General features: G+C 34.5%; 1 protein-coding gene across 1 annotated transcript in view; it reads right to left on the reverse strand.

Moving 5' to 3' along the window:
• Positions 1-10,164: 10,164 nt before the first annotated feature.
• LOC144444519 (glycine receptor subunit alpha-3-like) overlaps positions 10,165-16,423 on the reverse strand; it is a 62,044-nt gene continuing 55,785 nt past the window's right edge. The window contains exons 7-9 of the mRNA XM_078133962.1: positions 15,553-15,782; positions 11,540-11,686; positions 10,165-10,798 (exon numbers count right to left, since the gene is read on the reverse strand). Coding sequence (XP_077990088.1) covers positions 10,526-10,798; positions 11,540-11,686; positions 15,553-15,782 — 650 coding nt within the window. The 3' untranslated portion in view covers positions 10,165-10,525. The remainder of the gene's footprint in view (positions 10,799-11,539; positions 11,687-15,552; positions 15,783-16,423) is intronic.

The raw sequence follows: 16,423 nt of genomic DNA on the forward strand, positions 1-16,423 counted from the left end.
CCTTGCTTTAATGCATAATAAAAAACCTTGTGAAAGACGTAAGAACATCGTACTCCCTAATTGAAATCCAATACTCTCTCTAGATTGGCAGTAACGTTATAAAAATTGTAAGTCATTTGTAACGTATTAAGCTTGTGTTGTGCAAAGGCACTCCGTTTTATTAATCGATTTTGTGAAAAGTGCGATCTCAAGTGGTGAAAATAATAATTATGCAAACATCCATCATCACATGAATGCAAAAGAATGATCAGTACACAACCAACGTTATTTTAATAGGCGTCACAAAATATTCAATGGTTGTGTTGATATAATTTCATTTCGGGCTCTAAGCAATATCGATATTTTGTTCTTCGCAAAAATGTCTTGCTTTTGCTACGATTTTGAAGCCACTTTCAAAATAAATACTAGTTCGTAGAATCAGGTAAAAAAATGAAATGTACAACTGCATAAATTCGAGAAGAAAGGAATTATTTTAACGGAAAAATGTTTGATGTTGACAAAGATTACGCTGGTGACGATTAATCACTTAGATTGGCAATGTAAATGTTTTATGCATTCTGTTATCCACATGGTGGCATATTATTTAACTTCATAGTGTAGTCATGGTGGGGTTTGAAGTTAGTGCTACGGGTTAAAAGTAAATTCTTACAGCCGAGGTGTCGTCAATAACGCGGAAAAGGTAGGGGAAACAACACGTCGCGTCGATTGTATTTGTGTTTGACAGTAACACAAAAGAGAATTTAAAATGTGTGAGGATAATGCTGTGAATGGACACTACCCTTTTAGACGAGGTGCAGATGAAGGCATGACATGGGATATATATGTTGATGGCTTGCACGGATAGTCAATAAATCAATGTAGGATAAAAAACAGTATTATGTACTGGTATGAATACAAAGCCTGAGGAAAAAAAGAATTCTTTTGTTGATATTTTCCATTTCTCAATTTGACGACATTTTTAGCATTATTTGTATTTAGGGGTACAAAACAGATATATTAAAAGTAAAGTCGTTTTTGTAGGATGAGAACTAAAATGGCTCAACCCCCCCCCCCCCCAACCCCCAACCTCCAAAGCAAAGGAATTTAAATGTTTATCCTACATTGCACTATTGATCTCTTCCCTAAAGTAACTCAGTCCGAATAAACAACCATACCATGTAAAGTCGTCGTGCATGGTATGAAAAGACGTCATGGAACAAAACAGGGGTGTTCTCTGTTTTCTATAACAGCGATCTAAAAAACTGGGCAACTCGTTTGTTGACAGCGCCTATTCATATTTGGCGTATTTCCAGATTAAAATCTATATTTGTCTGTTTTGCAAAGCACCTTTATAACATGGTTGAATATACATGGTACAAAACACACACTAGGTATTCATTTTAGTTGGAAATGAGTATGTAGTGAGAACAATGCTATTAGTATGATGTATGTTTCTGTGTGACTTGTACTATTACCTACATGTGATTTATCATCACTGCGTTGGGCAGAGGTTACATGATCTGATCTTGGATTCTCTCATTTCGACAGGTATTATACAATACACGACAATTTATGGTATAGATATTGTAGACATCTGTGGTGTAACATAACAAATATAGGATAAGTTTGCCCTGGTTATTCAGAATATATATGTCTACATTTTACTACATTAAAATATTTGATGATTGTATTACTACTGATCTTCGCACACAGCTGATAGACCAAGTAATAACACCCGAATCACTCTCATATCTCATATCTGACTCAACTTCTGTATGTACGTACCAGGATCACACTTGAACTTTAAAGGGAATTAGCTCAGACTACGCACAGTGTTTAAAGATCTACACTGGAAATCAAGGCAAACATCCAGCATAGTGCCTCGTCCATTGACTTCCCGCGAAGCCAAGTCTCCCTACCAAAATCTGAAGTGCCTGTCAGTCCCCAGTGCTCTTTATTGTGACGTCCGTAAAGTCTAAATTTACATAACGCATGGCCAATGGCCAAATAATTATTTCTGGGCGTGATCATGCCCTTAAAAGTATGCTTAAAACATTGATGAATGATCACTATGAATCCTAGATATTTATGAAATGCAGACTGTCGTCTCATGTATTCGAGTATGCTTGGAATCCTGTGTGGTCTAAATCCAATATTCTTGAGACAGTCTTTTGACCTTTCAGTCAAACTAGGCCATGCGATGTTGTTAAAATATTCAGTTTACTGAAAATATAAATATGTCATCTGTGACAATTGATCCAAATTCACATCAGAAGATGTGAAAGATTTACAACGCCACATCTCATTTTGTATTTTTTACCTACTTGTCAATAGCATTTTATTGACCATATACGGTCATAACCCCTTATTTTGCCAGTCGGTTACATGGGTGATATTAGAGCTTATCAATGTTCTTAAGGACATAAAGACATAAGCAAGAAGCCCAAAACCACATTCTGAAACACTTGGTAGCATCTTCCATCGTATGTAAACCTTGATTAGTGTTGCTTTGTCATTGTGTTACACGTTCAAGAGCGAATCATGTTCAACAATGTCAACCAGTGTCCATACAAACAAGAGATGACTTGCCTATACATAATCTGAAGAAAGTTATAATTACAAAGTACTGAAACGTACACGAAACCATCTATCACACAAGGTAATCAACATGTTTTCATCTCATTGTCTGTGCCAAGTGAATCCTTCCAATTTCATTCTCTTGATTCAATGCACTTGTGTATCCTCAAATGGTTCACGTTTACGACCATTGATAATAAACTTTATCTGATTGTGTCATGTTATTAACTTGGCAGTCATTAAATTAAACCAAGAGATCTAAAGGTGAGTGTGAATACTAGGAAAGACATGATCAGGAAGTTGTTTAGTACTCTTTATTGTCTTTCCGTCTTATCTTGTATTTTGGAGTGTGTTCTTGAAATGACCAATTTAATATGCATACGTTTTCTCGCTAGTCACTTTATTGTTCATGAAATAGTATAGAAAAGAGTACATATTGTTAAATTTATAATATATTAATATACAATTTGTTTTCATTTCAATATTTTACAGTTTATGTCTTTACGACAACGATACAAGGAAATTAGATTCACTATAAAAGCATTTTATCAATTGAAAATGGACGAATCACATCTAAAGTGAATTAATTGCATGTATAGGTTATCTACCTTTATATTGAGAAAAGTGGTTGTAATTGTATTTGCTTCAAATGTATGTAGCATGAGCCCGACATTTTCTTTGCTTTTTTACATGCATGCAAAATCAGCTCAAAATGACAAATAAAAAGTTGCATTATGTAAGGTCCATGAGAAAGTTAAAAGTTAGTTCCAATGTCATTGTTATGTTCTACAATTCAACCATCTATACAGTTCTGCCTTCTATTATATGTTGCCTACCTACCTTAAACACGATCTAAATCGTCCTAGGAACATATGCAGAAAATTAGTTGATAATGAAACCTACGAACTATCTGATAACTCTATATTGTATAAAGACAAAGCGTTTAAGACTGCTACAAAAATTATCAAAGATTCAACTCATCCACGACATACAGAATATGAATATCTCCCAAGTGGTCGTCGCCTCAGAGTACCACATGTACGTACAAACAGGTTTAAGTTCAGTTTCGTGCCAAGATCAATTCAACTCATTAATAACATGTAATTGCTGCTAAATATATTTATTTGTATGTATTGTAATCTTTACTTTTCATGGATTTATTATTTGAGTAAATGTAATCTATGTGGCTATGTAGTTCCTGTCAATACAAAGGAAATTTCATGTTTTACATGACGAATAATGTAATTAGTATTATTTATCATTATACTTACATAAATACATACATACACGCACACATACATACATACATACATACACACAAATACATACATACATACATACATACATACATACATACTTACATACATACATACATACACATACATACACATACATACATACATACACATACATACATACATACATACATACTTACATACACACACACACATACATACATACATACATACATACATACATACATACACACACACACATACATACATACATACATACATACATACACACACACATACATACATACATACATACATACATACATACATACATACATACATACATAAATAAATAAATAAATACACACATACGTACGTACATACATACATACATACACATACATACATACATACATACATACATACTTACATACACACACACATACATACATACATACATACATACATACATACATACATACACACACACACATACATACATACATACATACATACATACATACACACACACACACATACATACATACATACATACATACATACATACATACATACATACATACATACATACATAAATAAATAAATAAATACACACATACGTACGTACATACATACATACATACATACATACATACATACATACATACATACATACATACATACATACATACATACATTCATACATACATACATACATACATACATACATACATACATACATACATACATACATACATACATACATACATACATACATACATACATACATACATCAAACACTCAACAGATGAGGAAAACCATTATGGAAGTAAGGGTAAAGTGAAGTAAAGAACTTCATTATCAATCACGTACAACACAAATGTCGATTAAGAGTCTGAATTTTAGATTAAAACAAGTTAATCAAGCACGGACTTCATTTTGAATTCGCCCTACAATTATAGAAGAAGAAAGTTCGGACAAATTGGAAAACTAAGTTCGCGATACAAAAGGTTAAGGGAGATCACTCATGACACTTGAATGCGTTTTCATGCGTGATCAGACATAACGTTTTTATTATTCAAATCGTTTAGATGCTGTTAAGTATTACTGTACGTGATACGATTATATCACGACACAGTTAGTAGATTGTGATGGAAACACGAACAGCCATATTTACAGATTCATAATATTTAACACAGTTTACATGAAGATCAAGATATAACTTTTTTCAGTAATGTATAATTACCTACGATATTAGTAACTAAACCTACGTGTAACAAATATGCAAGATTTCTTAGATCCAACTTTCGGGAGCTTTCAGTAATTACAAGGTGGAACTGGATTCAATATATTACAAACCGGTTTTCGCGGGAGGGCCATATTTTAGAAATATAATTAGGTGATAAAGGGTCACATTTTACTTCTATATGTTGTATTATATGACTTCGCATTGTGTGCATTGCTCCCACATCCCACCATTGCTGCAATTGTACCGTAATATTCGACCATATCAGTCAAATTGCGACTAACTGTCATTCAGTGAATCATTTGTTAACAGTGCTGTGAGCAGAGGAGTGGGTCTCAAAGGAGTAAAGGGGGATCAGTGTGGTAAGAGATATTGGGGATGAGATGGAGTGGAGCTGTGACCCCGGTCTCGACAATGTCCGTACTGTGTCCATCAAGTCTTTGGGAGTGTTGACTTTCAGCTTAGGCAACTAGATCCACACACTGACATTAATTAATACATTTCCTTCAAACAAATTCACTGTGGCCATAGCAGTGGGAAACAATCAATGTCGTTACAATGTTCAATGTGGTGGCAGCGGTGGGATGAAATCCTTGGCATTGATCCTGGGACTGATGTCCATTTCATGCCTGGCAGCATTTGACCCGATGTTTTTAAATAATTGAGTGGGGGTCATGTTTCAGAGAAAGGAAATTGAAGGGGTGTCTCTTTTGAGAAAATGGAGGAGGGTAACATTTTATGCAACGGACTGTGCTTGATTTCTCTCAGCTCTCCTCAATTACTGAAGGCTGCATATTAGATACTTTAAAGGTTGCAAGAAATATACGAGGTTGGTTCATTACCCGAGTTAATGTTGACACACTATCAGTTTCACAGACCTGGAGTAAAGACATCAATCACAAGCAAGACACCTTCTTTCAGACAACTATCATTTATTGAGGTTATTTTTCATAATTAGAATGTATTGATGTTTTCATCCTAGACTGTAAGGCGCTGATTAGAACATAAGACAACTTATTCCATATGACTCCTTACTTGTAGACACTTTGTCACTATCAAACATGTATTGATAATTCTAATATAGACTGTATTAGTGAATAGTGGTTTATGTAATGTGATTGAACTGACCTATAGCCTCACACCGATCATTCATGTTATTTTCAATTTCAGAAATAGAATACACGATATCAATATCAATCAAATTGTAAGTAATGTTAAAAATTAAAATAAATAAAATTGTATTGTTATCGGTAGCAATTTTAAAACCATTGCCGTATATCGACCAAATTGTTCCTATTAATGGTTTTAGCATAAATAACTGTTTGTTCCAGAAAGGTACAAATTACATTTATTAAACAAAATAAAGACACTGGTAGCACTCAAACATATAAAATGATACATTTTATATCACTGTGAACGCAAATCAACATCACTGTCGAATGAGACGGAGGAAGTTTCAAATACAAGCCTGTTTATTGTTGCTTACAGTTAGATCAAATGTCACAGTTTATGTGCGTGTACACTATCAGAGTCTGTATTTTTTGTGTGTAATTCGTTCTTGTGTAGGATGTAAAATAAAACACCTTCTCACATAATTGAAACGCTATAGTCTCTCTAGCTTGGTAGTAAATTCTATAATTGTGTTTAACAAGTGAGGCTAGAAGTTTCTTGTTCAGTCCATGGAGACAACGAAAAGATGGCGACCGTACAACATATATAGAAATGTAATGCCACCCAGAACAAGTGTTCCGTTATGATGTTTACCTGTTAGCTTGGACCACTTTACTTTGGTACCTAAGGGATGACACTACTAGAATGACGTGTTAATTAAAGGGGAAAACTACTGAAGAAAGAGGTATTCTATTATTTCAAATTCATACATACACACACACACACACACAAATATATATATATATATATATATATATATATATATATATATATATATATATATATATATATATATATATATATATATATATATATATATATATGCCAGAGTAAACAGTGCTCAATATATATGTGTATCAAGCAAGATGTACAGGAGCTGTAAAAGAAAATATAATAAAAATATTTTAAGTAAAACAAACATTTTATTATCTAGCTTGCTCATTCATCATGTTGTGTGTGTTCAATCATTAAAGTAATTGTTTTCCCTGGACAATGTGTTTTCCTTACTGCTGTCGAGTACATCAACACTTATTTGAACCATGTCGTGTTAAAATATAAAACCCTTTACTGAACGTGTAATTTATTTATAACCGTGCCTTTATAGTCATGCTTATGCAGATTAATTGTGTAAAGAATGTGTCTTGCTCTCCTCACACATGGCAATCACACCCTTTGAAATTACGCAATCAGTTTAACTTTAAAGCGGGGAATGCCACTCAAGGAAATAGAACTATTTTATAACTTTGGGTTCTGGAGAGTCAGTTCATGATTTCATATCACATATATATTGCGCGACAACCAGGAAACACCAAACTGATATTCATATAAAGAGGGAAAGGGGCTCTGTATATGGACAAAATTCAACCAGGTTGTGTAGCAGGCTAGAGATAGCCAACTATGTGGTTGTTATGTTCAGGTTGAATTAGAACCCCAACATATTTATTGTCATTATATATATATATATACGTACGAGGGCAGCGAGGTTTTGTAACCATGGTTACAGTGTGGACTTCGTCAAATAAGTCATTGTCGTAACAGTATATTTAGACTTCAAATAAATTGCCTGTATGTCATTTGCTAGCATGCACACGTAATATAAAAGGCTTTTAGCATTACCTTCTACGGAAATAGAGAATCAACATTTAATTCATTTCTTGACAAATAGGAATCAACTCCTCGGTCTGCCAAATGACCAATCTGCTATGACTGTGACGTAAGTAGTAAAACAATATAACCCACCTAGTCATTCTCTGTCAGTATACTGCGGCATTTCGTCTGGAAAGTGCTAATGTATTGATTAACTTTCCTTTTCGGCTCAAAATTCATACGCTATGTCAATGTCTAACAATCAAATCCTAGTCACCCAGACTAGCCTGCCAAAATATGCTTGACTAACTGTCTGCTGCAATACATCAAAGGGCGAAGCGACTACTGAAGTGAAATAAAACGTTTAAGGCTTCAAAAACTGTAACTTCATATTTTTTAGGAGGGGTGATCAGATTTTTAGGAGGGGTGATAACATTTTAGGAGGGGCGATCACGTTGTAAGCCATGATAAATGTCATCGTGGTTCTTGTGTATTTAGCTTATATTAAACTTCGCTATCTCGATCATCGGATCAGTACATCGCTGGGGGCGGGGCCTTAGCACACACCATTCAGGTAAACAATTAGAAAGACGGATTGTCAAGCTCTCCTTGACAAAAACTGTTTATTTGAATGAAGAGACAACATCCATTTAAAAGGTAATACGAGGTTATGAGGCACAACATTGAAATATTTTATAAACTGAAGTCTTGCAAAAAAAAACGATTTCTTGTCTCCTGATTTGAATTTCATCCTATTTCTGTTAAGGAAATACAATCGTTAATATGCCTCATACTTAATCACATTATTTCATTCTCCTGGTCAGTTTCCCTGACGAATCAATTCTATGACCAATTAACTACAAGAGACACACTCAAGTGACAAATTTCTAAAGGACTTAATTAATTAGACCATGTACAGTAAAATGTCTAGTTAGAGAAATCAATGTAAGAAAATCTACACACGATGTACGACTATTAATTGCCTTGTAGCATACTACCTTAGCGAACATAGCGTAATTAACTCTATTGTCACAGTGGTAGAATATACCTTGATACTGGACTCTATACAGATTATTCTTTGGAATGTTTTGGAAAGATTCCAAAACGTAGATTTATACCTACTAACCTACAAGTAGTTGATGTACACTCTAATTGTGTATATCACTTATTACCCTAAGACTTTTTACAATCAATATTATACATGTATTTAGGCCGATGTGAATCACATGAGGGCGCTCACTCAGGTGCATATGATGAAAGCGTATGGTTAGTGTAATCATGGAGTACCTCCATAGTTGCCTCTGAATTCATTACAGCTGATTGGACAAAATAAAAAACGAACAAATTTACATACATATTGTTAGATTAGTAGTATTGGTTTCCAACCTTGTCTCAATATTTGCTACAAGTGACAGACATTGTTGAAGTTACAATGAAACGTATAGATAATATCTGAAGTAAACACCAGGGTACACACACAAAGTAGTCGCCTTGTCTGGAAATACTAGTCCCATGTATTTTTGAATGATATAGCTTCTACAATAGTAAGTAATTCTACTTTAAACATGTGCAGTTTTTCATACTTATAATTTGCAGGTATTTACATGGACCCATTCAAACACAGAATTGATGAGTATATATCCCTGAAAAGAAAGCAAGACTTAGTCAAGGAAAAGCAGACAACTCCTTGTATATAATTGTCTATTCATTCAGGCAAAGCCACTGACTGCTTGTCTGTAACCAACTGTGTTAAGATCCTAAAATCTTCAAGTACTTTACTGTACACTTCTCCACAAGTGACGTAAACTTGGAGACTAACTTTGAAACCAATACTACTAATCTATCAATATCTATATAAACATTATCGTTCTTTGATTTGTCGAATCAGCTGTAAAACATTTCTATTACATCGATTATATGCAAGGTATAGTAAATGACTAAATACATGATCTGGGCATGATTGAGGAGACTAGAAATCGGTACATACTCGGATAGAAATGTTACTCTTCCAAGACGCACATAATTGTACTTAGATAATCAGTAAGAATATTTATATCGGTGTATACTCATAGCGCCACCAACGACTATTCAGTATTTTGCAGTCAAGAGGTTGGATATGAAGTCACATTTAGTGAATGTATTTACTTGTACTTCAAGATAATGACAAGAAAACAGTCAAGCGTTCACATCAGTTTAATCGACATCGTCAAGAAGCCTTCTTCAATTCTAAAAAATGTTGAATGGAAATAGATAGTCATTCATATCACCATACTTTATTCAGATAAAATAAACAGCAGCTTTTTTCTCTGTAAATACTTTATTTATAATACACTAATCATGATGTGACTACATACACCAATTTTTTGTCATATTTAATGAATGAAATATAACTGAAAACGTTACTTTCTTAACAAATTATAATAAAGACCCTTGAAATATTTTCAATTCTGCAAACACAATTAAATTTTGTAAATTTCAGTCCGGTTATAAAACGTAAAATGTACACTGTTATATTTGTGAATTAAATTGTCAAGAACATACTTTCTCAAAATCGTCTGTGAACGAGGATGTATATGTTGGTCAGTTGACTTATAAAAGCACCTTTAGCTTCCAAACTCGGAAGATTTATTTCATTTTAAATTTAAGTATTACAAATGTATAAAGTACTTTCATACAAAGACTTTTCCAATATTGTGTCTTGTTTTTCAGGAAAAAAACCCATAATATTTGGTCATTCAATAAAAAAGAAGAACATGACCCAGTAAATAGTGTTAAAGATAATAAAAACGGTGGGAAATGCAACTTGAGATATTCTATCGATACTTTTAGCATCAACGAAAAAATCGGTGGCTTCAATGTCTCGATGTGTTAGGTCGCCATTTTCTGAAACGTCGATCGTATTCTCACTGAGACGAGAAATCCTTCTTCTGATAACTTTATCGTTGGCTTTATGAACCCCATCTTCGATGGAGAGTTTGTCTTCGACTTCGAATGCAGCGTTGTCCTGAAATTTACAAAAGAAATGAAAACAAAGGAAAAACATAAAATCGTCACAGTACGTGTTATAAGTGTAGTAGCTGTTATAAAAGTTATTTATGCTGTGTGGCTGACAGAGACAGAATTAGAAAAAGAGAGACAGAAAGCCAGACAGAAAGACAGCGACAGACAGACAGACAGACAGACAGACAGACAGACAGACAGACAGACAGACTGACTGACTGACTGACTGACTGACTGACTGACTGACTGACTGACTGACTGACTGACTGACTGACTGATAGGGTACTTGTTGATGTAACTATCTTGGTCATCGAGGTGAAAAACTGCAGTCAGGTCAGGAGCTATTATTATCTTGCGACAACAATGCTTCTTTGTCTGTAATCATCGAATCATTTCATTCAAATGAAAAATCGTTTCTACCCCACTGCGTGTCTCCACAGGACTGGTCGTTTAGTTCTGCAGACATGATTGGGCGATTTAAGACTTTCTATTACGACACTACACTTTAAGAAAATTTCGACAAGATGGAAGAGGAGGAAGAGAGGAGAGAGTAGAACGTAGAAAAAGACAGATCTAGATTCGAGTTAGTCACAGATCTAGATCCGAGTTAGTCACAGATCTAGATCCGAGTTAGTCACAGACAACAAGTAAATGGCATCAGTCTGTGACCTGCAACTTTGAAATTGGTCGTCTACAAGTTTTCCACAGTAATTTCACCCTACGTCCCCTGAACACTTCCACCTACCTTGCTTATTACACTGACTCGGTATTTGTCATTTAGGACTTTTCTTCGTTTCTTAGTTCTTAAAACATGGACATAGTTTACAACGGCGAACTCTACCAACGCTCCAAATACAAAGACTTGGCACACCGCCATCCATATATCAATAGCCTGAAATTATAGGAGATAACGTGTATGTTATACCGCCCTCTGTAGTTCAACTGTGGATAACCATGTCCGCAACCGCAAATGGATTTTATCTATACACTAAAAATTTCACGAAATATGTTTAGTTTTTGAATTATTTATTCTATTTGAAAGTCGTCTAAGTGAATGGAAGCTATTGATCCCATGAGATTGACAATTTCGATTTCGTCAAATGCAAACATTTCTATATCATGATCACTCTCGACCTCTTGTTGAGCTAGAAATGCTAGGGCAACCTAGATTGTGTGTGTGTGTGTGTGTGTGTGTGTGTGTGTGTGTGTGTGTGTGTGTGTGTGTGTGTGTGTGTGTGTATGTATGTATACTCGCACATCGACTGAACGAGTATAAATAATAAGCTCCCCCCCACACACACACATTTATGTTATGTCATTAGCATTCCTTTCTTCTACGTTTCTAATATAAATAAATAAACACAATAAACTTCAAACAGAATTTGGAAAAATGAAAGAAATACTATTAAGCTGAACAAATTATTCGAAAGGTTACTCATACCAAATATCATAACAAGTATTATTCTAATATTGTAACATGTCTCAAGTTCATGTCATACAGTAACTCTCAAGAAAGGACAATCGCTTTCTTTTACACTTTATGCACATGATGTATCATGAGATCATGTCTGCTTCCATTCAAAATATGTTATATGAGGAGCCCTATGACACAACTACTTAAACAGGAACATATTTCAATATTACAAGCATACTTTAAGTGATACAATACAAATATTTAAAAAGCCGGAACAAACACTAACTTGTTGTGACTCATATCCTTTGAGAGATGTTACAATATTTCACGACATAGAAAAACAATTACAACGTCACAACGCGTACGGTGCCTGTTTTTCTTTCGAACTCGTGTCAAACAAGTGTTTGATTATTATGCCGATCCAAAAATAACGGCTGGTTGCTCTGTTTTGAAGAACGCGTAAAATTTAACGATGACCCCAAATCATTTTTTATATTTCGACCCAACAAATAAATAAATTTCATTGCTTCATTTCAGTGATTTATGTTTTAATTCTCATGGTGGTAGAAGTTTCATCGAAACCAGACGAATGTCATGTTAGTAGGGAAGAGTGCGGGTTATTTGTTTGTTTCGCAAACATCACTAGGACTCGGAGATCAATCTATGGTAGGAACCTCGACACGTTCATCTTTGAATGTACGAGAATATCATTTACCTATGCCTGACATATATTCAACCAATTTCAATTTTGTGATTCCATTTTCAATTCAACCTCATCCTCTCTCGCGTGTTTCAATTTCCTCCATACATATCAAATTAGAGAAAAAGCTTTCATCAACAGGAAGCTAAATGCTAAACACTGACGATTTCTCGTGTAAAAGCCTGAGGGACAAAATGTGCAATTATCACCTCTGAGCAAATAAATACAATAAATCAAACAGGCTATGAAATTGAATTAGAATCACAAAATAATTTCCTTTAACTTAATTAATACATCGCCTTTTGTGAACTAGATAGATGATAATTTGATCGATTTTAGTGTAACTGATAGCGGTAGAAATGTTTCTACAAAAAGTCAAAACGCAAAATAACAGGTGATAATAGATTTCTTTCTTCAAATATCAGGTTTAAATAGGTAAACATAAATTTGGCCTATTTTTTTCATTTTAACTTATCAATGACAAAGTTGAATTATCAATATTTGACAAATATTCTACTCGAGATCCGTCGACAGATGTCTACGATTCCACAAGTCTAGAAAAATATAGATTTGTTTTTTTTTAATTATAACAAATAATCGCCAGATTTTGCAGATTGAACATTTTCTCGATAATGTCGACCCCCTAAGAGCGAATTTACCAAACAAAAGCGAAAACTTGCAACATGTGTCACTTAGTAAACTTTCACATGGAAAGCACACTGTACATTCAATAGTAATTTTCAAGCTGTCTCCAAAGAATAAATGTTTACATACTTGTGACCTAAAGTACGTTGGTTAGGTTTACTCATATAAACATTGGCAAAGGGAAGTAACTATGTTCGACAGTTTGACCCAGTTAATTATTGATTGGTTTACTCATATAAACATTAGCAATGGGAAGTAACTATGTTCGACAGTTTGACCCAGTTAATTATTGATTGGCAGTTGATGTTGTTCACGCCAAATAACGTGGAACTGTTTTTTTAGTTGGTTTTAAATACTCCTACGTACTTGACAGAAGACTTGATGTTTTACCAGTATATTGTCATACAAGCTTAAATTTGAAGGCTAAAACATAGAATGCTGACAAACACATGTAATGGGTGTCAAATAGAATCAATAGTATGTTTATGCGAGTAATAAACGAAATGGTATTTTCTAACAAGTCTCCATTGAAGAATCGCACCCCAAATGATAATACGAATAAACGTAAAATACTTGAATGGTATAATGTATGACATATACGCGTGGTTTATTCATGTCATGTTATGCTAATGCTACTACATGTAGCAATGCAGCAGAAATTATTAGACAATTTTGTCTACTTCTAACATGGTATATTGACTTCAACGGTGGAAATATTGAAAGTCAAGTCCAGAAACTTGGACTGACCGCCATTAAGTAAATACGGCTATAACTGTATTCTATGTAGTAGTAGCGCGGAATGTTCAAAGACAGAATACAAAATATTGGGGGGGGGGGGGTGACGTTCCGGGCAAACACCCTTCCTCTTTTTGAGCCAAGGTTTGTTCAACGGAAGAACAATTTTCTTACACTTAATTTCGATTGTCAGCATTTGATGTGGGTCATCATAACAATCAATCAATCAATCAATCAATCAATCAATCAATCAATCAATCAATCAATCAATCAATCAATCAATCAATCAATCAATCAATCAATCAATCTCTACAACCATACAGTTTAATAAATGTATACCTGCAAGACTTCAATAATTCACTATTGAACTGTGATTATTTTTTTAGAACATCGCAAGGAACATGGATATATGGCAAAGACGAGCAAGTGTGGAAAAATTGTGGTGTTTGGGAGTCAGACACAGACAGACGTTTTATCTGAACAATGCACCTTAGGAGAAAAAGAAAAGATGTACCATGCTTGGGAAGTAAACATCCAATCAAAGGTTTCTATAGAGATGTACTTCTTTTACTTTTATTATAGAAACATTTGCTTGGGTCTTTACTTTCGAAACGTCGCGAGTCAAGGAGTGGGTGTAACATAATAAAAATACAACATGCTACAAGATTCATGATCGGGGCAAATAACCTATGATTCACCATCGTGAATGGTGATTGACGCATGCACAGGCTGCATTCACAAACATCGACTAAGGGATGAGGTGACAAATGAGGGGTACTTGGAAATTGTTAGGATACGTCATGAGTTAGTATTTACATAACTAGTAGTTCACATCTTTAGCTGGTCAGTGAAGATGGCATGAAGTAAGCAAAAACAGAAAAAGATAATGCAAACATTAACAAGTCTCAAATCAAAAGGGAAAAGTTTATCGTAATGGATTAGTACGGTTTAGGATTTATATTTAGATGTGAGAAGCGCTGAATTGTCTAGATGGTAGAGTTAAGGAAAATATAGGTTCTGATCCTTGCGACTCCAGAGGCAAGTTAGCAGTAATACGATAGGTTATCTGTATCATATAGTAGTCAGAGAGGTAGAAGTGTTTTTGAAATAATACGATAAGTTAGCTGTATCATAGTAAATCAGAGAGGTAGAGATAGTTTTAAAAACAATTACAGAATACGTTTATTAGTTTTAATTATAAATAGAAGATATCACTAAAATCACCCCTTTCCCTAGTACGTGGGTGTTTGATATGCAGCCTTACCTTTGCATATGCTACTTTTGGTAATGTTGCTCTGATCCCTGAATCTAGAGTTGTCATGGTGAGAATCGTAGTTACTCCTAGCGCTACCCTAGCGGGCGCTGCGTCATACGTGATCCAAAATGAGACCCAAGACAACACAACCAACAGGATGCTGGGAAGATACGCTTGTAACATGTAGTAACCGACATCTCGGTGGAGATAAAAACGTGCCAGTATGCAAGTGAATGCGCCTAAATGGGTAAAACAGAACATACAAGATGAACATTTGTTATTTAGATTGATCATTAGTTTTTCAATTGAAATAAATCACATTGCGACACGCACACTGAAAAGAAAATACAAGCGATCATATCTACATTAAACCCTATGTCAAAATGAGACACAGACGGTTTGAGCCACATTTCACTATATATTTCACTGTATACATATGAGAATTATCGTCTGGCAACGTTGACCGACGACAACTTCGAATTCGATATTGACAGTGTTTCAAATATTACGTGATTCTATAAATTTCATTAAAGGCTTCATGATTTTATTATGAACAGCAAAAATTGTTAACTGATCTACGATTGTATGGCTGGTAAACCATATAAAATCGTGACATAACTATGAGGTTTTTTTCATCCACCTAACTTGACGGGGGTCTAAATATTATCTACAACAGGAGAAACTAAATTGTGCAGAATCGACAGACAGTAAAGTTAGCAATTGCTACATCAAATGGACACCACTCGTCCCTGTAATAATTTTGACAGACAAAAACAAAACATGCATCACATCATGACTGTTTGGAGTATATCACGCACGGATTGGCTGCAAGAGACAAACACATGCAACAATTGTAATACAGTGTATATATAAAATCAAC

The sequence above is a fragment of the Glandiceps talaboti genome, chromosome 13 (assembly GCF_964340395.1).
Source record: "Glandiceps talaboti chromosome 13, keGlaTala1.1, whole genome shotgun sequence".
In the NCBI taxonomy this organism is placed as follows: domain Eukaryota; kingdom Metazoa; phylum Hemichordata; class Enteropneusta; family Spengelidae; genus Glandiceps; species Glandiceps talaboti.